The sequence below is a fragment of the Hippopotamus amphibius genome, chromosome 3 (genome assembly GCF_030028045.1).
Source record: "Hippopotamus amphibius kiboko isolate mHipAmp2 chromosome 3, mHipAmp2.hap2, whole genome shotgun sequence".
In the NCBI taxonomy this organism is placed as follows: domain Eukaryota; kingdom Metazoa; phylum Chordata; class Mammalia; order Artiodactyla; family Hippopotamidae; genus Hippopotamus; species Hippopotamus amphibius.
Window position 1 is genome coordinate 142,073,535 of NC_080188.1, and position 26,475 is coordinate 142,100,009.

The 26,475-nt window shown below is 38.2% G+C and overlaps 1 protein-coding gene across 2 annotated transcripts in view; it reads left to right on the forward strand.

Annotated features, from left to right (window-relative positions):
• FMO2 (flavin containing dimethylaniline monoxygenase 2) overlaps window positions 1-24,623 on the forward strand; it is a 48,366-nt gene extending 23,743 nt beyond the window's left edge. For both annotated transcript variants that reach the window (XM_057727828.1, XM_057727829.1), the window contains exons 3-9: window positions 5,193-5,381; window positions 7,405-7,567; window positions 9,054-9,196; window positions 15,882-16,081; window positions 17,280-17,635; window positions 19,671-19,743; window positions 20,963-24,623. In XM_057727828.1, the coding sequence (XP_057583811.1) occupies window positions 5,193-5,381; window positions 7,405-7,567; window positions 9,054-9,196; window positions 15,882-16,081; window positions 17,280-17,635; window positions 19,671-19,743; window positions 20,963-21,314 (1,476 nt within the window). In that variant the 3' untranslated portion in view covers window positions 21,315-24,623. The remainder of the gene's footprint in view (window positions 1-5,192; window positions 5,382-7,404; window positions 7,568-9,053; window positions 9,197-15,881; window positions 16,082-17,279; window positions 17,636-19,670; window positions 19,744-20,962) is intronic.
• The last annotated feature ends 1,852 nt before the right edge of the window (window positions 24,624-26,475 follow it).

Consider the following 26,475-nt stretch of genomic DNA (forward strand, 5'->3'; position numbering starts at 1 on the left):
AGTGTTTATTTGAAATTTCAACCGTCTGTCAAGTTTCTATGCCTCCATGCTTTGGGCATATACAAATCTGATCATCTGTATTTGTCTCCATCAAAGTCATTGATTTAAATGTTGATAATAGAAAGATAAGACTGTGAAGCTGGTACCTGGGATATCACCAAATGGGATTTCCCCTATGGTGCCATTTCCACACTGACCTAAACATATACTTCATCTGTTTTTTCCTATGCCTCACAGCCTTTCTTCTGTTTCAACTGGCATGTTCAGTTTAACATTATACACAATTAGTTTAGAACAAAGAGTCATCTCCTTCCCTGAAAAGATAACCACCTCACTCTTGTTTTACTTTCAGAAGTTCTCTTAGATAAATTTGTCCAAAAAATCTATCACAGCATAATTCAATATTAGTTTTTGTACACCGCTGCCCATTTAATAGAACCAAATTTAACATGTTAGATGTTTGTAATGCTCCAGGCAATCAAATATAAAATACCACGGTTCTTAAGCCTCTTCTCCAGCTGTTTAAGATATACTTTGGTTAGTTTTTTCGTAATATTTCTAAAGACGTAGTGTTTGCATGTATAAAATAATTTAAAGCATAATATCAGCAAAATCATAACATTTGCGTGCACACAACAAAACAAAGTTTATAGCATACTATCAGCAAAACCATTTACTTATTTCTATCACACTAGTGAATGTCCAACTTAGTATCATTAAGCCCTGTTTGCAACGAGGGAAAAAAGCTTCCAGTTAACATTACTTCTTTCACGCATTCAACAAACATACTACCTGATTCATACTACGCACCAGGCATATACTAGGCACTAAAAAGACACAAATGCAGAGTCCCTGCCATCAAAGGGCTCATTTTTCAGGGTAGGAAACTAAAGAAAAGCCACAAAGTACAAATTTTTAAGGGCTGATACACTAAGTGTTATGGAAAGCACAGGATCTCACTCAGCAGAGAACAGGGCAAGCTTCCTAAAGGGTGTTGGTGCTTTTGTTTGTCTTGACAATAAGCAGAGATCAGGTAAGTGAATATGGAGAGACAGTGTTCTAGGCAGGGCAAATGGCATGTGCAAAGGTATGGAAGCTTGTGAGACCTGACATACTTAGAGAATAGAAAGTCGTGTGATGTGGCTGGAAAGAAGGATGAAAGTGGCTGAGTGATAACTGATGGGGCTGGAGAGAGTAGCCAGAATCTCATCATGAGGATCTTGTGTCCCATGCCAATGAGTGTACCATTTACCCTGAAGTCAGTGAAGAAAGTGGGCAATATCTGAGTCAGGGAGTTTAAGTAGGGGGCTCTGTCAGTGATGAAGGACAGAGATCAGGGAAGTACCAGCCTCATGGAGAGATGGCAGAATGCAGTGACACTCTAATAAAGATGGTGGTTCCCAATGTTCATTGTGTGTAAGAATCAGAGCTGGGGAAAACTTCTAAATTACAGATATCTGGGCCCAAACCAGACCTACTCACATTTTATATTTTTCAAAGCTCCCCTGAATTCTTCTAATGCAACTAATCCACAGACTAGCATTTAGGAACGACAATTTTGCCTCTAACAATAGGACAGGGAAGTAAAGAGTTTCAATTGTACTTACTATAAGCAATGGAGCAGGTGGTTATAAAGTCTACCTGAAAGGAACGAAAATATGAAATGATAGAATATTTTCAAAGAAATAAATTTTATTTCCAAACTGCTTAGAGTAACTAGCCATGAGAACAAACTATCGATTGGTAGAGGTCAATATAATTATGTTTCAAAATGAAAAAGACTAATTTATAAGATTTTTGTATTTACATTTATAATAAGTGAATCTATTTTTGCTTTGTAAGCTTGCTCCCTCTAGTAGATTAAATATGAGCCTTATAATCTTTCTTAAATTTAGTTTTTACAACCTTTTTATTTTTATACAAAGATAAACTTCAGTCTGGCCTATAATCAAAAGATCATAAATTCTAAATCAGTGCTGTCTGAACTTACTTGGTTTAGCTATATAGTCTTCTGACATTAAGAAAAATTTATATTAGGAAAATGCTTATCATGTGATCATTTATCTTAAACATGTAAATTGTAGCAAATTCTATTTGCTAAGAAATTCAGGCTATTTATCTGTATGTGTGCTTAACTGTCATTTTTAGGCAGTGCTTGTATTTTAAGTAAATATGTGAGTTAAATTTATCTGTTTTGAAAGCTGTCTCCTGTTCTTGATTTGGTTGAGAGCAAAGCCTCTCATCTTACTCTGTCTTTACTTTCCATCCCCAAAGACCAAACTGATTTTAATTCAATACCACAATCTCCATGAAGATAGAAACTGGGTGTCCTGGTTACATCTTATCCCTAACTCTAAGCTCAGAGCCTGAACAGGAGGTATAGTTGATATACATTTGCTTATAAGAATCATCTTCCCTTTATAATCCTGGGCAAACTCAATTTTACCCAGACTTGTCTAAACATACAGACATCTACTTCAGCCAGCCTAGGAAGAAGCACACATGGACACAAAGCTTTTTTTTTTTTTAAACAGCTGTATACCAATCAACCCAATGATGAAGATTATTACTTGATCTTCAGAAAAAGAATTGTGATGTCATCATCAATTGTGTCAAATTACACAAGTAAAACCCCCAAAGGAGGGCCTTGCCCTGGCTCTGAAATTACTGTAGGGGCTGAGACATCAGAACCAGTTCTCATCACTCAAAATCCCCTTAAAATTAACCTGACAGAGGAGCCAACCACATTTTAAAGCCAATTTAAAGTACTTGAAAAAACTAACACGTTGGCTCTAGTGTAACAGTCGATCTTAGTTTAGCTGTTTCAAAACTGTGACGGGTTTATTAAGACTAACTCTAGTGGCTGGTAATAATGGCAATATAGGCAAACATGGATGGAGCACTTATTTAGGGTCAAGGCATTGTGCTAAGCACTTTAATCTCATCAAACCCTCATAACAATTGTTTAATGTTGGAACGATTGATGAACCCCATTTTACAGGAGAAAATGAGGATTCTGACTTATGTAACCTGCATAGGTGCTATGCAAATACTATACCATTTTATATAATGGACTTGAGCATCCATGGATGTGGGTATCCACAAGGGGTCCTGGAACCAATCCCCTGCGAATATTAAGGGACAGCTGTATTATGCAATTTGAAGCTAATGTTCGAAAATAAAAATACCATGATTTATTCATCCAGAGTTCATTGAATCCTTGCAGATGGGACAAAAAGCACTTCATATTCGAATACAAACTCCCTTTGCCTCCTCCTACGTACATATTAACACCACACCAAATTAATCACCTAGAAAGCTGGCATACCCTAATCTAATTTTCACCAAGCCATTTAAAACCGTAGCAAAGCTATCACCTAAGACTTGATTCTAGACTAAGAAAGTTAAACACCTTGCTCATGGAAAAAAGGCATCTGACTCCTGGCCTATGGTGGGCATGAGTGAATGAGTGACTGAGTGAATGAATGAAGGAATGAGGAAGAAAGAAAGTGAAATGTATGAGGGAGGAGGATCTGTACAAACTTGGACTTTTTATTGCTCTTAAATGGCATGATCTGAGAGCAAACATCATTTTAGCTTTGGTAACTCATGTTAATACTGATAATGTCTGAAATGTGGACACAGTGAAGCCCGATACATATAGAGAGCTCTGCTGATAACAGAGGCAAGATCCCACAGTTTAATCTTTTTTAACTCTTTGAAATCAAGTACAGCCTCTCGTAAAGGAAATATCAGAAAACTCAGATGTGATAGTGAGTGTGCTTGTATCAGTTCCTTTGGTGTCGGAGAAGCTGCCTGAGTAACTTTCTTCCACTGTGGTGAACAGTGAGGTGTAACTGACAGCTTTTCTGAAGCTTATAGCTTCCTCAGTAACAACAGACGATAACAGTACTATTGAGCATCTAGTACATCCCTAGTTTACGGATGAGAGGAGTGAAGCTCAGGGGCACAGACTGATCCAGGCTCACACAGTCTGAAAAAGATGACGTCAAAGCTGTCTAACTCCAAAGACCAGGCTCCTTCTGCTAGTCCAGGCTGCCTCTCTCAGTGCTGTAAGAAATGTGAGGAGACGTGATCTAAAGATTTGGCGGGAAAGTAATAATTTTCTAAGAATAAAGATGAGAAAGCAACATACACAACTAATTTATCGCAGTGGTGGAATTAGAGTTGAATATTTACTTTCCTTTATCTACTATTCTGTGGAAGAGATTCTAATGCCATTTGTGTAAGATTAAGTAATTCATTGCAATTAATTTATGAGTTCCTACAACATTTCCATTTCTTTACACCCCACCCTGGTGCTAAGTCATAACAGCAGCTACTGCTAGCCTGGATTGTACTCAGTGTCTGCATATGCAGAAGCATCTACTGAAGCGTCCTTGGGTGGCGTTATTTAAATTTCTTATAAAATCCTCTTTGATAACATACTGATTTCATGGACATTGAATCACCATACTTGGCTCTTGCATAATTTCACATTAAATCATTATGCAGAGCACTTCTGGCAGAGGAAATCATAAACTCAGCCATAGCATGTGCTGCCTCCTGATTTACTGACGCATATTCGATAACATTTAGAATCAAGTTTAAGATTTGATTGGCATTAATACTACTTACCTTTATCACCTGAGGAAGGTTGATTCGTATAAAGTATGAAATAAAGGTGGGGGGGTTAAAATTAAAATGAGAAAACTCCTTGCCCCCAAAAGGACTCATTTTAATTGAAATTCTCCATTATAGTCTCTGACCAGTGTCGCAGGGTATACTGATACTCAAAGAGGTGGAAGGTGAGCATAGCCTCCCTAAGGGGAATTTCAGAAGGACGCTGGTTGTCACAATGATTCACATTAAATAGATAGAGACCTGGGACACTAAATGTCCTGCAATCCCACTCCCAGTTCCACTCCCGATTCCACCAGTAGTGATAGCCTCCCCCCACCCCGCCACACCCACCCCCACCCCCACCCCCGCAGTGAGCAACACTGGAAGGCCCCAACCAGGCCCGGCCACACAGGATGATGAAGCACACATGCTGCCTCTCATCAGCCAGACCTTTCAGTCACACGACCGCAATGAGAGAGGTTCATGTCACACAGGGCTTAGATTTGGAAGAAGAGTAGGAAACCAAGGGATTTTTTTAATGCATAATTATCATTCTTTTATTTCATTAGGAAAATGTTGAAGATGGCTGCGCGAGTATCTATCAATCTGTCATCACCAACACCAGCAAAGAAATGTCCTGTTTCAGTGACTTTCCAATGCCTGAAGATTTCCCAAACTTCCTGCACAATTCTAAGGTCCTGGAATATTTCAGGATTTTTGCCAAAAAGTTTGATCTACTAAAACATATTCAGTTCCAGGTATTGTATTTGGGGGGAAGAATGGTTTTCTCTATATTAGTTTAGCTCACGTTTAAATAGAGAAGTTACTCTGATAATGAAAGAAATTGTGAATAAAACAAAGGATTCTAATTAAAGTATTTTCTGAAAAAAACAGCATCATAGAAAATCCCAAAAGTAGTGTCATTACCCCTGATATTCTAGATTATATACATTAACAGAAGAAGAAAAACATCTGTTAAAATTAATGGCTTGAATGATGATTTTGACAGTGAAACTGCATTTAAACTAATTTGTATAACCACTGAGGACTCCTAGCCTCATTTCCTTTGAAAGGATATATGAAGAAAAATCACATTATTTCATTTTCTTACCTTATCTATAAAAATGGAATTTCTTAGAAAAATGCACTAAACTCAAGCTCTCCATTCATCTCAGAAGCCTGTAGAAACCATTTTTGCTAACTTTTGATGCATTCTTTAGCAATATAAGAATGGCCAGATCATTTTGAAATACAATTATAACTGCTTTCCTGTTTCCTCAAAAACAAATAATCAAGAAAAAAACAATATTCTTATTAAATATCCTGAATTTTTGTCAATAACCTATAGTCTGAAAACTAGTAACTGTGCCAAGGAAATAAAATTTAAATTATAGCTCTGAACAAATAACTGTTAGTGGAACTTTTTTTTTTTAACACAGCTTATTTTCTCTGTAAGCTTAGTTTTGTTCCGGATTTGTAGTACATTAATTTGTAATAGTTGATTTAGTGGACGTCGATATATGTAAATACCATTAAAATATCCCATTCTATCTAATGCAGTTCTTCCCCAGTTTCCATTTCTCTTGTTAATTGTTTTACTGACGTTGTTTTCTGGAGGTTGGAGAGGGGTTGGGAAAACTCACTTCCATTTATTGGTCTCTGAGTTGGTATAAGCCAATAAGATGCTAGAAGTCAAACTATAAAGGAGGTGTTCACACTAAGTTCAGTAAGAACATGGTGACCTCCTGGGAGCGGGAAACCAACAGATTGCCTGAGGAGGGGTGAATGGGCTCAAGTCAGTCACATTTCTAATAATCTCCCCAGTGATACTGAAGGTTGGTCCTGGAATCACATTTTAAATAGCAAGAATCCACAGTACTTTAGCAAATATACTACTCTGAACTTCAAATCTGAAATCTTTCAACTGAAAATGCCCATTTTACAGCCTATGCATAAGCTTTATACTAATATTCCATACACATTTTTTAATTGAAACAGCTTCAAACATTGCCAACTAAGCATTTTGAAAGATATCTGAAAATTTGAAAAGCATGTATAAAGGACTCAAACACTTGCCAACAAGAAAAGAAGTATGCCATTCCTCTAGAAGTGAGAAAATCTTCACTTCCTTTGACATTGCTTCTTAAATACAGCAGACACACACACAACATTTATGTACACTTTAAAAAATTCATAAACCTCCAGACACTAAATGGCATTTTTTTAAAAAATCAATGAATTGATAAATTATTTCATCCAAATGAGATCATGAGGTGCATTCCTAGCATGATGTTTTAAAAATAATAAAGATGAGCCACTTACCATTCATGGAGTGCTGTCACTGTTCCAGGAGCTATGCAAAGTGCTTCACATGGAATATCTTCTCTAATACAAAGTCAGCACAGAGGTGGACACATAAAAGATTCTTGATAAATACTGATTGTGTAATCCCTTGAATGATGCACATGTATTTTGTATCTTGCCCAGAACTTGTCTTGCTTTTCTGGGTCTCTCTCAAGTCCTTATTCAGTCCTTAACACTGGTGCCCACTGCTGAGTCAGGCCTCTCGCACAAAGCAGCACATCCTTGGTAGCACCTGCCAAGGAAGAAGCAGCAGGGCACACTTAGCAGTCTTTGCCCTAAGTGGCTTGAAATGGATTCAAATGGAGCCTAACTGAAGTGAACATTACACTCTACCCATCCCCACTCCCAGGGCACTGCACAAGGCCCCTGTTATGCCACAGTAATTCTCAATGATGCCTTCTCTGTGTTCGGTTCAAGACAACCGTCCTCAGTGTGAGAAAACGCCCAGATTTCTCATCTTCTGGCCAATGGGTGGTTGTTACCGAGAGCGACGGCAAGGAGCAAAGTGCTGTCTTTGACGCAGTCATGGTCTGCAGCGGCCATCATATCATCCCTCACCTTCCACTGGAGTCATTTCCAGGTGAGGCCTGCGGGGATCCTCAGCTTTGGGGAGTACTGGGAGTCCAGGTACTTTACATTACGTTTGATTGACAGACAAAATTAACTACTGCAACTCAGCATAATATTAAGATCAGGATAGAGCTAGAAAGATGAACGACTCCAAATATCATCTTTGTTTCGGCTGAGCTCGTTGGGTCTCCATTATCAGAGGGTTCAGCCAACCTCCTCCAAAGTCATTAAATGTCACTCAGTATTTCAGAAAATTCTCACCCAAACTGGTTCTCCATTAGAGAGGTTCCATCAGCCATGTGCTTACCTTGGCCTTTTTCTACCCTGCCAAACACCTGTGACTTTGTTACATCTTTGGAGACTTCCACAGAGCCGTGCCCACAGCCAAGGTTACTGGGGAGAATTTCTGGAAATAAGTGCTCCTACAGGACAGTGATGGATGCAGGGAGCACAGGGGAAGATGGTACCTCCCAGGTCCTTCCCTCAGAGAGCGTGCTTCCTTCCCAAGGCCTTCAGGAGAACATCTAATATGGTGGTTCAGTCCAAGCCCCATATTATTCAAACCACTGGAGGAGCTTTTAAAGTTCTAATGACCTTCAAAGACTCAATTGGTCTAGGATAGGCCTCAGTCAATTAAGAGCTGTTCAAGTGATTTTAATATTCAGCTGGGATTGAGGCTTACTGATCAAAAGCAATGGAGCTCTCAATCAGAATCACCTGGAGGGCTTTTACAACCACAACTTGCTAGGCTCCACCCTTAGTATTTCCAACTCTGTAGGTCTGGTATGAGGCTGAGAATTTGCATCCCTAACAATTTCCCATGTGATGCTAATACTACTGGCCAATGGACCACACTTTGAGAACCAATGATCTAAAGGCTCTTTCGAGCAACCACTGTCGAAGACAAATACTTTAATAAAGTCGTTTTCCTGAGAAAAGACACAGAGATGCTAATCTTCAAAAAGGCTTGTCCAGCAAGTTGCTGACTTACTACAAAGTGGAAACTATCCTTCACCTTGTAATGTGCCTTGTTTTTAGTTTATTTTAATTTTTGTTTGCTTTTGCAAAATAAGAATGATGATTGTTATTCTAATTACTACACAATTATGACAATAGCACTTCATAATATGTTTAAGAAACATTTAAAAGAATATATGCTATGTGATATTAAATTATCATTGTACAGTCCAACATAGGATAATGGGTAGTTGCAAACCAACACCTGACTGCTTTATCAAAACGATTTGTTTGTTCTCTAATAAATATCTAAGCTGCAGCCTCTGAAATCAACTCTTTTGGTCCTGTACCACACACTTAATCTAACATTTCTTACATGCTTCACACTTTGAGTTTGCCAGTTGGCCTTGGTATTGTAATTCCCGTAAGAGGGGAAGAGACAAAACAAATGATTGACCCCAGAAAGGAAAAGCTGATGGTGCAGTTTTACTGAAATTAACTTGACATAGTTCATGGATTTCTCTTTTCTTCCCCCCAAGGTATCCAGAAGTTCAAAGGCAAGTATTTCCATAGTCGCCAGTACAAGCACCCAGAAGGATTTGAAAGAAAACGCATTTTGGTGATTGGAATAGGAAACTCAGCCTCAGATATTGCAGTTGAGTTGAGTAAGAAGGCTGCTCAGGTAAGATGCTCCCTGATTACCTTGTGTGGTGGAGGAGAGGAAAAGGGAAGGGTATATTGGAAAATCCCAGCCATACAACCAAGGCTCCATTACTCATGAATTGGTTGATTAGTTGGTTGGTTGCCCAGTGTGGTATCACAGAAAATCTGAAAATCAAGAAGCCAGAGTTTATCTCCTATCTCTGCCACTAATCAGCTGTGTAACTTAGCACAAGTCATTTCAATTCCCTGGGCTGTAATTCCCTCACTTAAGTTTGGACCAGATGACTTTCAGCACAGGAGGCCTTGTTTCTACCCCAGGGACTTTATGAGTTGACCTGTTCATCTTTGGGGGGTGCCTTTTAGAAATTTAGTGCATATTTGAATTTTATTTGAAATGTAAATAATCCTTAGTTCCCAAGAATCATTAAAAGAAAGATTAAATTTAAGACTCCCAACCAAGATCATAAATATTTAGGTGCTCCCTGAGGCCTTCCAACCACTGTTATCTTTACACCCACTCTGGAAGGACACAGCTTAGCTGCCAGAGTCAAACATTACGAGATGCAGATAATGCTGACAGAGATGGTTGGGAACAGCAGAAATGAATCCCTTTTAGAAGGACAGATCTAGACAAAGGTGGGAAAATACCTAAGGGTCCTCTCCCCAAAGCATTCCCTCTCAACAGGGCCTGGACCCAGGGGCCCTATCACTCTGACACTAAGCCTCCTCAGCCTGGCATCTTCTGGCTACACAGGACTTGCAGTGGCCATGTCTACAACCACCAAAACTGTCTTGTCCTGAGGCTCACACAGTCAGGGCTCAAGATGCCCAGTAGCAAATGTGATAGACAAACATGCTCCCTCCCCAGCTGGTTAATGAAGTGGTTCCACTGGGACTGTCAGAATCACCACCCTGGGGACATAGCAGGTCACTAACACCAGAAAGAGATTTACTAGACCTGGGAGCTCCTCACCTTTTTTGTGAAAAGAAACCACTTTTCACTTTTCAAAGCTTTAAGACCTCAGTGTGAAGAACAAGTGAGGAGGCAGTAACTGTAAAAGCTTGGAGAAGAGCCAACTCAGGTAGGGAGGCACCAGGTCCAGTCTCCTTCCTGTTGGGAATACCTGCCAAGCTTGAGGAAGGAGGTATGATAAAAGGAGCTGACTTAGCTGTCAACCAAGTGAAGCTCCATACTAGACCACTACATGTTGCAGGTCAGTGTTTGGGACTTCAAACAGATGTTCCAAAGATATCAAATCTTGGATTGCAAGAGTCTATTTCCTTATATGGGCCTTGCCATGTAAAAGCCTGTCTATCATGCCAGATTCAATATTAAGAAACCACCTCAGCTATATTTGTGTACCTTCCAGCTCATTAATCTTTAAATAGAGCGTCTCTTCAATATTTATTAGATTAATAACATAATTGATAATTATAAAATCTCTTACACAGAGTAAGGTACTCTCATCCCTTCTGTGAGAAGACTTATCAGAGGCTTTATAGATGCTATGTATGTGAGGGACAGAACCAGGGGCATCTGCAAAGCTTAAAATAACAGCTAAACTCACCTTAGTCTTGAGTGTGCCCTGCTTCTGTTAAAGGAAGTTCATGTTCATAAGTATATGGCATGCTCTACCAGTCCAAAAGCACTACTCAAAATACTATGGGATGGTGCTGAGTCATCCCACACTTTTCCACCAAAAACCAAATCTCTGGCCCTTGCCCTAAAATATGCATCTCAGGGAAAGTAGCCTGATCGTAAATCCTGAGACATATCACACTATTGCAACCAGTAGAGCTAGCCAGATTAGACTCCCCAGCTGTAGAGATGGTGACAGCAGAAAGAGAATGAATAAAATAGGCAGAGCTTCCAATGTGAAACATGGATTGATCCTAAGGAAGAAGGGCAGAAAATAAGTAATGGAAAGAGACCATTCATGGGAATTTTTAAATATATGATCTAATACCCACCTGAAATATTGTCAAGTCAACAAAAGGGCAAAACAATGGGAAAAAATCAGGACATAAGTGTATTACTACAGACAGACCAACAATTCAACACCATTTTATGTAAGTGCTACTTCACAAGTTAAGGAGTTGAGGCCCCAGCAAAATTTGTCTCCAAATTCTGGCTCACTCCAGATATGTAGATATGTGGATATGAATTTCCTCTTCTCCAGCCTAAATTTACAAAATAATAACAGCACTACTTATCACTTGCCAGGCAATATTTTCAGTACTTTACATATATTATCTCATTTAATCTGCACAATAATTCTATGAAGCGGGTACTGTTATTAGCCCTATTTTATGGAGAGAGAGAAACAAAGGCCCAGAGAGGATGAAGTAACTCACCCAAGGCAACACAGCTTGTAAGTAGTGGGGCTGGGAGTCAAACCCAGACAGTCTGATCCAAAGTCCTGGATCTGTAATGCATGATCCTAAACTCCTAAGTGAATCAGTTTCCTTGCAAGTGAGTCTTATGTGCTTATCAAGATATCCTTATGCAACAGAATTCATAGAGTTCTGGCATGTAAAATTTTGGCATATACAATTTTAAAAAGCAAGTCAAATATATATTTGATCAATGAGGGAGTAACAGTAAACAAGGTAAAATATATATTTGAAAAAAAGATTTAAATGCACATCTTGAAAACTAGGGAAATATGAATATACAAGGTAAAGAATATATCCAACATGTACACACTACTGTATATAAAATAGATAATCAAGAAGGAACTACTGGATAGTACAAGGAACTCTACTCAATACTCTGTAATAAGCTATATGGGAAAATAATCTGAAAAAGAATAGATATATGCATATGTATAACTGATAACCTCCTATATTAACTCCCATGTAAAATAATACCTATGAATAGACTTTTTAAATGTTAGATTTTTAAACTCTGAGTTTTTAAAATAAATTCAAAGTTAAAAATCTCATACCTTCACCATAATCAAGTGGGATTTATCCCAAGGATGCAGAATTCTTCAATATATGCAAATCAATCAATGTGATACTTCATATTAACAAACTGAAGAATAAAAGCCATATGATCATCTCAATAGATGCAGAAAAAGCTTTTGACAAAATTCAACACCCATTTATGATAAAAACTCTCCAGAAAGTGGGCATAGAGGGAATCTACCTCAACATAATAAAGGCCATATATGACAAACACACAGCAAACATCATTCTCAATGGTGAAAAACTGAAAGCATTCCCTCTAAGATCAGAAACAAGACAAGGATGTCCACTCTCTCCACTACTATTGAACATACTTTTGGAAGTCCTTGCCACAGCAATCAGAGAAGAAAAAGAAATAAAAGAAATCCAAATTGGAAAAGAAGTAAAACTGTCACTGTTTGCAGATGACATGATACTATATATAGAAAATCCTAAAGGTGTCACCAGAAAACTACTTGAGCTAATCAATGAATTTGGTAAAGTTGCAGAATGCAAAATTAACACACAGAAATCTCTTGCATTTCTATATACTAACAACAAAAGATCAGAAAGAGAAATTAAGGAAACAATCCCATTCACCATTGCAACAAAAAGAATAAAATACCTAGGAATAAACTTAACTAGGGAGGTAAAAGACCTTTACTCAGGAAACTATAAGACACTCATGAAAGAAATCAAAGACGACACAAACAGATGGAGAGATATACAATGTTCTTGGATTGGAAGAATCAACATTGTGAAAATGACTATACTACCCAAAGCAATCTACAGATTCAATGCAATCCCTATCAATTTATCAATGGCATTTTTTACAGAACTAGAACAAAAAATCCTAAAATTTGTGTGGAGACACAAAAGACCCCGAATAGCCAAAGCAATCTTGAAGGAAAAAATGGAGCTGGAGGAATCATACTCCCTGACTTCAGACTATACTACAAAGTTACAGTGATCAAGACAGTATGGTACTTACACAAAAACAGAAATATAGATCAATGGAACAGGATAGAAAGCCCAGAGATAAACTATGGTCAACTAATCTATGACAAAGGAGGCAAGGATATACAAGGGAGAAAAGGCAGCCTCTCTTCAATAAGTGGTGCTGGGAAAACTGGACAGCTACATGTAAAAGAATGAAATTAGAACACTCCCTAACACCATACACAAAAATAAACTTAAAATGGATTAAAGACCTACATGTAAGGCCAGACACTATAAAACTCCTAGAGGAAAACATAGGAAGAACACTCTTTGACATAAATCACAGCAAGATCTTTTTTGATCCACCTCCTAGAGTAATGGAAATAAAAACAAAAATAAATAAATGGGACTCAATGAAACTTCAAAACTTCTGCACAGCAAAGGAAACTATAAGCAAGACGAAAAGACAACCTTCAGAATGGGAGAAAATATTTGCAAACGAATCAACAGACAAAGGATTAATCTCCAAAATATATAAACAGTTCATCCATCTCAATATCAAAAAAACAAATAACCCAATCAAAAAATGGGCAGAAGACTTAAACAGGCATTTCTCCAAGAAGACATATGGATGGCCAAGAGGCACATGAAAAGCTGCTCAACATCACTAATTTTTAGAGAAATGCAAATCAAAACTACAGTGAGGTATCACCTCACACCGATTAGAATGGGCATCATTAGAAAATCTACAAACAATAAATGCTGGAGAGGGTGTGGAGAAAAGGGAACGCTCTTGCACTGCTGGTGGGAATGTAAATTGATACAGCCACTATGGAGAACAGTATGGAGGTTCCTTGAAAAACTAAAAGTTACCATATGACCCAGCAATCCCACTACTGGGCATATACCCAGAGAACACCATAATTCAAAAAGACACATGCACTCCAATGGTCATTGCAGCACTATTTACAATAGCTAGGACGTGGAAGCAACCTAAATGTCCATCAACAGATGAATGGATGAAGAAGATGTGGAACATATATACAATGGAATATTACTCAGCTGTAAAAAGCAACGAAAGTGGGACATTTGTAGAGACATGGCTGGACCTAGAGACTATTATACAGAGTGAAGTGAGTCAGAAAGAGAAAAACAAATATCGTATATTAACACATATATGCAGAATATAGAAAAATGGTACAAATCAACTGGTTTGCAAGGCAGAAATAGAGACACAGATGTAGAGAACAAATATATGGACACCAAGTGGGGAAAGGGACGGGAGGGCGGGAGTTGGGGTGGGATTAATTGAGAGATTGGAATTGCCATGTATATATTACTAATAAGAAAAAAATGCCAAGTTGTACACTTTAAATATATGCAGTTTATTGTATGTCCATTATATCTCAATAAAAGTTCTTAAAAAAATAAAAAATAAGAAAATTTTTAAAAATCTGATAGCTTAATCAAGATTTGGAAACTTATGGAAGGAATCATAACATATGCCCTTAGAATTTATGCAGTATTTAGTAAAATAATGCTACATTTAAAAAAAAAAGAATACATCTGAAAGGGGATTCAGAGGTGCATTTGAAGAGAATAGGAATCAGTATAAGTTCAGAGTTTTTAACTTTTAAAATACATAACAATGTTCTTTCAAGTATGGGAGGAAGCTAATTTCCCTTGTTATTCCCCCTCTGGGGATACACAAATGCATATATCTGTGCCTATCTAGACATTAGGCTGTAGTCATACATTTCCTAGGATAATGATTGTATAATTTCACTACAAAAATAACTTGAGGTGGATGGAAAAGGTGAGAGAAGGGAAGAAGCATTGAACCACAACTGCAAACATGGCATAGATTTGTGGGTTTGTATGGTGTTATGTGTGTTTATTTCTTTTTGCTTTATGAAAATAATACGTCTATGATTGTATAAAGTTTCTTTCACTGAAAAATATGTCATAGATATTCTTTAAAGTCAGCACATGTCTACGTAGTTCAGTCTAATAACTGCATATTATTCCATATTATGAATAAATCATAATTGCAACTGTTCTTTATTCATGGATTTTTTGGTTGTTTCCAGAATGTTGCTATTAAAAATGATTCTCGAGTAGATATCAGTATAAAACCTTTATACTCTTTTCTTTTAGTTATCTAGTTAACAGGCTAGATTAGAGACAGGCTAATTGGAGACGTGATGTCAGTTTTCATTAATTTAACCAGAACATTTGCCCACAATGTTATAAATTACACAGGGACTTTTTCTCAACACTCCCTAGGACTGACTAACCTGTCATCAAAATTTTTGCATTCTGATGAATAAAAATGAAACTTTTTTACTTTGGCATTTTCTTGACTGCTAGTGATCTTGAGCATCTTTTCATGTTTCTTAACCATTTGTAATTCTGCTATTACAATTTGCCTGTTCTTATATATTGTTCATTGTTCTATTGTGTTGTTTTTTTCTTAATACTCGTGAATTGTAGGTGCTTAAAAAAAATTAAAAAAAAAAAGATTTGTGGGTTGTATGATTGGTTTAGCCCAAAGATTTTCTCATGTCTCCATGAAGTTCTCAAGACTATCGTAGTCTTCCTCTATCAACATAAATACCACTGGGTATCTACCACTTGTATGATAAGGCTGCTCCAGAGCAGTGAAAACCACAAAGTACTTTACTTTGAGGTCAATCATCTTTAAAACAAAGCATTTCAGCAAATTCTGAGGCCACATGTGATTTTTATCTACATAGTGGGTTCCTCCCAAAAAGGATGATACCCTAATTTAACCTGCATTCCTTTTTGCTCACCAGGTGTTTATCAGCACCAGACATGGTTCCTGGGTCATAGGTCGTATCTCTGAAGACGGCTATCCCTGGGACATTGTGTTCCATACCCGGTTTAGCAACATGCTCCGAAATGTCGTGCCACGAACAGTTGTAAAATGGATTGCGGAACAACGGGTGAATCAGTGGTTCAACCATGAAAATTATGGCCTTATACCTCAAAACAAGTAGAGTTATTTTGCTTTTTTATGGTATACTCATTGGTAATCAAGGTTGTCAGAGGAGTCTCTCTTTGCAAAGGGCCAAATTGTGAACATGGTAGTTCAAACGGCAACCTAACAGTATGGGTATCTTATAGTTCCTGGATTTTGAATTCCTAATTTGTTCTGTATGCCTTGAAAAAAGTAAATATTTAAGAAGATGAAGTATAAATTTTATGAACTGCTCCAGAAAGTACAACTAGGATCATGGGAAGGACTTTCCAATACCCAGAGCTGTCCAACATTGGAAAAGGCTCCTTTCAGAGGGTGGGGTGGGAAAACTGATCCAAATTCTACATCTGATAATTCATACTTTGCTAACTCTGTAGCCATAAGAGTTCTTCCCCTGGGTAGCTTTTGAGAACATAATCATTGCCTGTTAACCTCAAAGTTATACATCACTGATCTTATAAACACAAGCAAACAATATGCATGTTTATTTTTCTTTATTTGATAACAGACTCCTTCCCCTTAAAAAAAAAATAGAACAGCTTTGCAATCTTTCAACAAATGCAATGTGGCTGCTATGTTCTAAGATCTGATACATGTATCCTTATATTTTTAAAAAAATGGTTCTCAAATCTACAAAAAAGGAAGTTCCAGAAATACAACCAGACTTTACTGCACTATTCATGCTATCACATACAAAGACTCCATGGATATTTGGGATCAAGAAATATCCTCAAACTTAAGTCTGTACATTAATTTTCACACTAATCCCTTAATAAGTTTGAAAACTAGTGGAAATTTAACAAATTTTTCCTTCCTTACTTACAATCAGATAGAAATTAAGTGGAACATCAAGATAATTAAACACAGATAAGATAAAACAACAGTAGAAATATCAGTGGATGATAACTAGTATACTCAGGAATTGACCATAGGCACGGGCATTTTGTCTAAGCCCTTAGGGATGCCTCGTTTTTTTGAAATGTGTTTTGCCCACATCACCTACATGTTTTTCCTTATTTATTGAGGAAAGAGATATGTGACATGAGAATAAAGTCAGATAGTAAGGCTTGGGGTAGCCCAATCGATCAAGTTAGAAATTTTTATGGATATTTGAGAAACCTCTTTATTCTCAGAGCCAACCCCATAAAATATTAAGAGAGTTCAAACCCCTCGTTAAATACTCCTTCTGAGTGTTTTCTTCTGCACATTCCAGATACCTTTTGAAAGAGCCTGTCGTAAATGATGATCTTCCAAGTCGTATACTCTATGGAGCCATCAAGGTGAAATCAGGAGTGAAAGAGCTCACAGAAACTTCTGCCATCTTTGAGGATGGAACAGTGGAAGAAGACATTGATGTCATTGTCTTTGCAACAGGATATAATGTCTCTTTTCCCTTCCTTGATGATTCACTTGTTAAAGTAGAGAATCGTATGGTCTCGCTGTACAAATACATGTTCCCTCCTCACCTGGAGAAGTCAACTCTTGCATGCATTGGTCTCATCCAGCCCCTGGGTTCCATTTTCCCAACTGCTGAGCTTCAAGCTCGTTGGGTAACAAGAGTTTTCAAAGGTAAGTGAGTGGCTGAGGGTTTCTTACTTGGTGGATTTTGTTCAATAACAAGTTCACAAAAAGAGGTTGCCAACCTTGGCTGCTCTCACAAAATTGACATCCTAAAAAGTTAGCAGAGAATTCACAAAGTAAACAATACTAGATACAATAATGATTGACATCTGCAATCATTCCTTTAAAATATTAGAAAATTAAGAGAATTTCAGTTGGCATAATGTTAATTACACATTATTTTTTTTGGACTAATGAGAGAGCAGTTAAGAAGGAAGACATCTATGACTCCTAGTTTTACCTATAAGATGTTTATAAATTCCTCATAATATGTGCAAATCAAGAGACCTAAGGCCTACTCCATACTTAACTCCAAATTAACTCTTAATACCTAAACAGCTCAACCTCACAGATACCTACAAAGCTATAAAATTACTAAAATATTTTTCTCTGAGCATTGTGTAGCACTTTGCACTTCTCAGAAGGCTGTTACTATCTCCCAGGGTTCAATTCAGCTCAACAAAAACTTACTGAATACTTAGCCCTGTGCTGGAACTTGGTGGGATAGAGAGAAATTTAAACGGATCATTTTAAGATAATAAGACAAATGCTTTAACAGAGGAATGCATAGAGTGGGTAGAAAGAAGAGAAAGGATGCTTAGCAACAGCAGAGTGGCATAAAGGGAGGGCATGTGGCCAAGAAAAACTTCCTACATAACTGGGTTTCCCAGGTTCAGAAAAGGGAATCACTTGAGTCAGAGCACAGAGGAATGATACAGATGGAGAATTATTACAAGATACCTCACATTCCTAGAACATGTGAGGCAGAGAGGGGCGAGAGATTATTCTTAGAGAGGAAGGGACCAAGACACAGGAACCTTTTAAGACATGCTAAGGAGCCTGGATATAAAATGTAGATCAGCTCTTCCCAAATTTAGCTACACATAAAAACCATTGGGTGGACTCTTAGGGACCTTGATTAAGTCTGGCCTGAGGACTTAGAGTCTCCATTTAAGAAAGCTCTTCTGCCAGAGGACTTGATGGAAGGTTCTAAGCAAGGACCAGACTTTATCATATTTTCATTTTTATAGATTATTTCAGTATTTGTGTGAAAGATGGTTTTGAAAGGAGAAAGGAACAGTCTCAAAGACCCGTGAGAAGGCTACTGTAATCGTCTATACTAAAATGTGATGCAACCTCAGCCAGGCAAAGAGACAAAGTGGAGAAGAGGGATAGATAAGAATAAAACCAGCAGGACATAACACTTGGATCCATGTAGAAAAATTAAAGGACGAGAGCAGAATCAAGGGTGACTTGCAGACCTCAGGTGGTAGAAACTGGGTGGAAAGCAGTGCTGGGACATGTGGAAGAAGATGCAAGTCTGAGCAGGAGAACTTCAGTGCTGAGCTCAGTTTTGGACTCATTGAATCTGAGATGTCCGATGACTAGCCATATGCAGGGAAGCTGACCACTTTTCAGCATGTCTGAAGCTCTAGGGACACTTGTGACAGGGGATGGAATCGCAAGCACACAGGGATAACTCACATCAATCTTTCTCTCTCCCCACGGCCCTACCTTAGTTTGTGCCACTCTCTCCTTTGCCTGCTTTATTTCAACAGCCTCTTAACTGGTTTGCTGCCTTTAAACTCACCTCCCTGGAGCCCATTTTCCAAAATTCAGCACCTCAAAGAATCTTTCCAAAAGGCAAATCTGATCTTGTCACCCCCCATGGCTTCCCGCCACCTTCAGCATGAAGCTCAAGCCACCTGGCATGGCTTCCCCGCTTTTCAGGCTCACTTTCCCTTTCCAGCTTTTTCCCTTACTACCCCTCACCCCACCTCAGAGTCCATGCTATAGCCTGGTGATCCCTGGGCAACATCACATAGAACTCAGAGTGGGCAGCACACCCTGGCATTGGAGAGCACAGCAGCCCTGACTGGTATATCATGGGTAAATGACCAAAATTTACTTGTAGGAATTAGGCACTAGATAAAGCAATGAAACTGAATCAAACCCACTATTCAACCAACCTTTTATTTTCTAGGCTTGTGTACCTTACCCTCAGAGGAAACTATGATGGCAGACATTATCAAGAGGCATAAAAAAAGAATTGACTTGTAAGAATTTTTTTTAATTCTTCACATAGAACAAGTGTTTCTCCAAGTAGAGTGATCTAACTACCCCCAAGAACCACCTAGCTGCTTCTTAAAAATGCAAATTCCTAGGACATAACCCAGACCAACTGAATCAGAATCTCTGGATGAGACTGGAAATTTATATTATTATGTTCTTCCTAGGTGATTCTTATACATACTGTTTTAAGATCCAACTACTTAAAAAATAGTAATTTCAGAGACTTCTCTGGTGGCACAGTGGTTAGGACTCCACGCTCCCAATGCAGGGGGCCTGAGTTCGATCCCTAGTCAGGGAACTAGATTCGACATGCATGCTGCAACTAAGAGTTCACATGCCATAACTAAGAAGTTAACAAGCTGCAACTAAGGAGCACAACTGCAGCAACTAAGACCCAATGCAACTAAATAAATTAAATAAATAAATAAATAAATAAAAATAGCAATTTCACCAAACAGAACATTTTTCCTTGACCTAATTTCATTTGTTTTACATTATGCCCATGTTAGATTCTGTATCCTCCTACACTCTGTGGTAAAGCGGAAATGGGGTGAGGGCAATGGTGGTGACAGCAGCCTAAGTATCTCTAGAAAGTTAGCTGGAGGAACTCCCATCAAAGCAAAGTAGAAAGGAATTGGTGTGAAATGAAGGTCAAGGATTTATGCTCTGTGATGAAGTGGAATGGAGTTCAATAGAGATCATGTACATTGTAAAGTTGATTTGGGGCCTTATATCACTTGTAGGGGTTATCTCACAATCAAATTCTAATTCATCTATTATATGCCAGTCAGAGTGCCAGGCACTTTAATAATTTAACAAGCAAATATTAAGCAGCTCTTCTGTGCAAAACACTGAGTTATATTTTGATCTGTGTTATCTTGTGAGTCTTTGCAACAATCCTGACTAGTTTTATTTGCCATGAGACTTGAAGCTGCTTACTAAATACCAAAGAATAATCATCATTATAAATCTTGTCACATTCCTAGAACTTCCCTGAATTCATGCTTATTTACTTTACAGCCTATTCTCAATCTGAGATATGGGCCTCCTGATGGAATAAACTAACACTTGCCACCAGAGAGTCATTCAAAACTCATTTATTCATTTGTTCATTACTTCATTCTTTCAAGAGCTAATGAATACCTCATGTTCTTATGTAACAGAACATTTTGTGAATCTGTCCTTTTTTCTTTCTTCATTAAGGTTTGGAGATAGCAACAGCCAGATACTGCAGACCAATCACATCGACTACTTGGACGAGCTTGCCTTAGAGATAGGTGCAAAGCCAGACCTCCTTTCTCTCTTGCTAAAAGATCCTAAACTGGCTGTGAAACTTTATTTTGGGCCCTGCAACTCCTATCAGTATCGCCTGGTTGGACCTGGGCAATGGAATGGAGCCAAGAATGCCATCTTCACCCAAAAACAAAGGATTTTGAAGCCTTTAAAGACACGGGCTCTAAAAACTTCATCTAATTTCCCAGTTTCCTTCCTGTTGAAAATCCTGGGGCTTCTTGCTGTTGTGGTGGCCTTTTCTTTCCAACTTCAGTGGTTCTAATCTGTCAGCATAATGCTTTTGGCTTTAATGTCAATCAATACCTCTTAAAAAGACTAAAAGAAAAAATATTAAATCTAAAGTCTAAATTTTAGAGCTGAGAAAAACAGAGTGAGAGAAATAATTGTGGAGAGTTAGCAGAATTAGATCTATATATAAAACCGAAATTGTGTCATGAAATTTCTTTGCCATTCTACCCTTCCCTCAAGTTCACTAGACTCTCCAAAAGGCAATAAAATAACACTGTCTAAATAGCACTGCCAAGCCCTGATAAAGTAGAGTCATGTGGAAAAATAGTAGAATTACACAGAATGAAAAGCATGCATGGTTTAAATCACTGGAAAATTTTAATTGTGGGTATTTAAATGCCTGCATGTTGTTTTTGATAGTCCTCTTAACCAGATTCTATTTGGTAGCAAAGTTCTCAGATGTTAGGTCATGTTCCATTTGCTTCATGGGGAATCACTCAAAAATACTGGAGGAAAAAATGAGAGGTTAGGCTTAGAAAACGGCAATGCTCAGACTTTTAAGGCCTCACATCAAAAGCTGAGCAAGTAGCCACATTTCTTATTTCTTTTTTCTTTACACATTTCTTATATTTGTCTTATATTTTGACAGAAGTATCGCTATAAAAATAAAAATAAGCATGCCATAATAGATATATGTATTTATAATAAGTATATTGAATACTTATCATAGACCAGACAATTTGCACATTACATGTATTATTTCATTTAATTCTACGACAATTCTGTGAGATGGGTACAGCTCTTATACCCATTTTACAGATGATGAAACTGAGACTCAGAGAGTTAGGTAACGTGCCCAGGACCAAGCAGCTGATCCTGTGATGAGCTGGAATTGGAAGTCAGGTTTGCTTGACTCTAGACCTGAATATCATAACCATGCCCCATAATATACTTATTTACAAAGACCTCCATTATTAATCAAGTACTTATTGACAGTTTATTTATAATTACATATGTTACTTTTGGAGGACCTTTACATAGAAAACAGAGCTCTTCTTACAAATAAGATCTGATTAATTTTATTTATAATATTTGGGTTATATTTCAGCTAGATCTAAAATTCGTTTGAAGGAATTTATAATAAAAACACCTATACAATAACATTTAAGATAATCGTTGACATTTTCAAAAAACATATATCGAGGAAGAAAAGTATATCTCCCAAGGAGATGAAAAGTGTTGTAATGATTGGGCCTTCTATTTAGCTCTAACCATACAAACAACCAAGGCTAAAAGCAAAACAATATTTAATCTTTGTCATCTGACAGCTTATTAGGAGAGACAAACATTTGCTCAGAACTGAACTTTTAAATTGTCACAAGCAATTCAATGTCAATAGACATTGAGCAACAAAAGAGACAAACATCTGGTTATAAAACATTCGCTACAGCCATTCTTTCCACAAATTGTGCTTTGGGAGATTAGACTATGCCATAAGCCCTGAACAAGACCTTCAAAGAGAGGGAAAAGCTCAGAGACTCAGGAGTTAGACAAATTTCTCCTCTTATTCCTCCAAACCCTTTGTGATCATCACTCTTCACCTGGGCCTGGATTTTTCTCTCAAGCGCCTAGAACAATGAGATGGTAATCCCTGTCAGAGGAAACTCTTTAAAGGCCATTGAAATGACACCAGTGTTTAAATACAAGATTTTTTTTCATTGCTCCTATAAGCAGATTCCTTTGAAAAACAATTCCAGATGGTGTATATACTTATTGATTAAAAAATCATTACTGTGCTAATTCTCAAAGATTATTTGCAAGCCATTATATTATTATGAACAACAATAATAATAATAGGGGCTTCCCTGGTGGCACAGTGGTTAAGAATCCGCCTGCCAATGCAGGGGACATGGGTTCAATCCCTGGGCCAGGAAGATCCCATATCCCATGGAGCAACTAATCCTGTGTACCACAACTACTGAGCCTGTGCTCTAGAGCCCATGAGCCACAACTATTGAGCCCACATGCCACAACTACTGAAGGCTGCACACCTAGGGCCCATGCTCCGCAACAAGAGAAGCCATCACAATGAAGAGTAGCCCCCACTCTCCGCAAGAGAGAAAGCCCACGTGCAGCAACTAAGACCCAAAGCAGCCAATAAATAAATAAATAAATAAATAAAAATTTAAAATAATAATAATAACAGAATTTATCAAGTCTTTATACCTAGAGTAGGCAAACTACTGCCTGGAGGTCAAAACCAGCCCAATATCTACATCTGTAAATAAAGTTTTACTGGAACACAGCCACACCTATTCATTTATTGTCTGTGGCTGCTTTCAAGCCTCAATGGTAGCGTTGAGTAGTTGCAACAGAAACAGTATGGCTCACAAAGACTAAAATATTTACTGTCTTGCCCTTTACAGAAAGTTTGCCAATCCCTGTTTCGTAATGTGCAAAGCATTGTCCTAATTGTTTTTTGATAACTCATTCATAATTACCACTACCCAGTGTTATCCTATTTTATAGTGGAAGATAGAGAATCAATTGTCAGGTTAATGCTGAATCAGTGGGGGAAAAATAGTGCCATTAGGACAAAATTATTACTAAATTTGTATCTTTGAAAAATTTTAGAAAGGAGGTGATCCCTTGAATCATTCCAAGTATTCTGGTATCTTTTTTAAAAGATAAATAGTTCATTTTCAGAGCCTGAGATTGATTAAGGAAAACTCACGGAAGTCTATTCCTCTGCCTCCAGACATCCTGAAACACATAGACAAACCGTCTGGGACAGCTTGTTTCAAACTATGATCCACAGAAATAGCCTCTGCATCAGAATATCTCAGGAAGTTTATAGAAATGCAGATTCCTGAATAAGATGTAATGATAATTCAGACCTGCTGAATCAGAATCTCTGCTGGAATCTACAGTCTTGATAAGTTCCCTGGAGGGTTCTTGTGCACATTAAATGTAGGAATCATTGATTTGAGGCTTCTCAAAAAAAAAAAAAAAAAATGCTGCTTTCAGAGATTAGTCCATGACTTTTTCCACTCCTCAGGGCCAAATTCCTCCTTAGGTTCAGACTTAATGTTTCTTGCTGTATGACATTTGTTCTTCTCCTGTAAAGGATGAAGCTACCATCTTCTTGCAAAATCGCTCCCTGTGATGGTTCCCTTTTACTAAACTTTTAGTTTAACTATCGTTTTCTAGATAACAGCTCCTGATTTTCCATTCCCAAAGCCAAATGTTTCACATTTGTTCTTTGCAGAAAAATAAAGATATTTTTAAAATAAAACTCTTGGACCATGAAATGTAACAAAATTTCAAGTAATAAAGATTTTAAAAGCTTAAGCAGAAACAGAATCCAGCATTCATATTATAAGGGAGACGGCAAAGGAAGATTCTTCCTTGTAACTGGTCTTTCATCCTGGAAGATGTTGCTACTGACCTGCAACCCCCAGTACTTTTGGTTATTTGCTGGGAGGGAGAATGTGTTTACACAGAACATACCGCGCTTTCTTGCCTAATCTGCCTTATGACCAGATCATGGATCAATGAGGCTAAAACTACTTAATTCAGCTTGGATGCCAGAATGAGATTAAACATGCAAGGGCTTTATTAAGGAAAATAACCGTATGAGGGAAAAGAGGGAGAGTGCAGGAAAAGGCTGAAAGAGTCATCAAACAGCAGTGCCAGTCTGACCCTGAGTGAAGGAGAGAGGGAAGAGGGGTGGGTAGAAACATAGAAACATTATAGACTGTTGTGCAGTGTAAAGAAGATTCAGCAGAGCCCTTGGGAGTCCTCAAGCCATCAGAGAAGCCCTGACTCCCCTGTGAATGCTCTGCTTGACTCTCTCTGCCATGTCATCACTGACTGAAAGCAGCTCATGGGAAAAGGGGCCTGAGCACAAGCACAGCCATGCATCTCAAGTACAGAGCTAATGCCCTTGGCTAATTACACTCCCTAAAGTTAGAGATCCGTGAAGCACATTCTCATGGTTACCATAGGTTCAAAACATCATTTTCATATTCTTTAATTAATTCAATCATAGTTTTTAAATTCATTCACCTAGTTAGTGAGTCATCAGTTGCTTCCACAGCCAACTCTAAGACATGTGTGCCTTCCTCTTGCCCCCAAACTTCCAGTCCCTAAAAGCCCAGTCTTGAAGGTACTTGTGAGAGCACCAACAAGAGGTCCTATGGAGTCCTCCTTTCCTGCTGACCCTTCACTCCTCTTCTCAGAAAACTTCAGTGGCTCCCCATCACTTCCTCTGTCATTCAAGACCTTCACACTGTCTGTAACCTACCTTCCCAGGCTCCCTCCCACCGTGATGCCCTCCCACCTGCTCTCCAGCACAATCCACACTGCCTCACTAGCTGCCCTTACTTCATGCTGTCTACCCTTGCCTCCCCAGCCTCTTGTAGGTAAGATCCCATCCTTCCTGTGATGCTAGGTCAAATGCTATTCTCCATCAAGCTTTCCTCAGTCCCTCCAGCCAAAATACGTCTCCTCCACCTCCGTATTACCAAACCACTTTGTTTTAATCTTGAAATAGTGTTTACACTCTTGCCTTCTATTAGGTTACGTTTGTAGTCCCTAGAGAAGTCACCTCAGCTTTCTGGGACTTAGTTTTCTCATCTGAGCATAAAAGAAGGGGTCAGACAATTACTAATGCCCATCAAATATAATACTCTATGACTTTATCATAATTCCTTAACTGTCAATTTCTTAATGGTTAAATAGAATGTCTTTTGTATCATGTTCACTGGCACTAATGGCGAAGGTGACAATTTTGTGCCTAGGAGCCACCAAACCCAACTCCCAGAAGATACAGAGATTAGGATATTTTGACACTCTACAGAGTGATGCAATAATAGGAATTATACTTTGGAACCAAAGGGTCACTGCAAATCACTGGGTCATTTTAGGGATGAAAGAGACTAAAGGGAACGCCGCTCAGATAAGCAAACAGAGGATCAAAGAAGTCGGGTCACCATCCAGGGCCACATGGCTAGTCATGTTCCTGAATACCAGCTGGTATTGCTTCCACTATCAGTTCAAACAAACTGCAATAACGATTGGCTACTTCATCTTGTGGATGAGAAGTACATATCTAAAACTTGTATTTTTATGCACCTATATGTCCATCTATATCTGCTACAGATTCTGGGAGAGGAATTTTATTTATAACTATT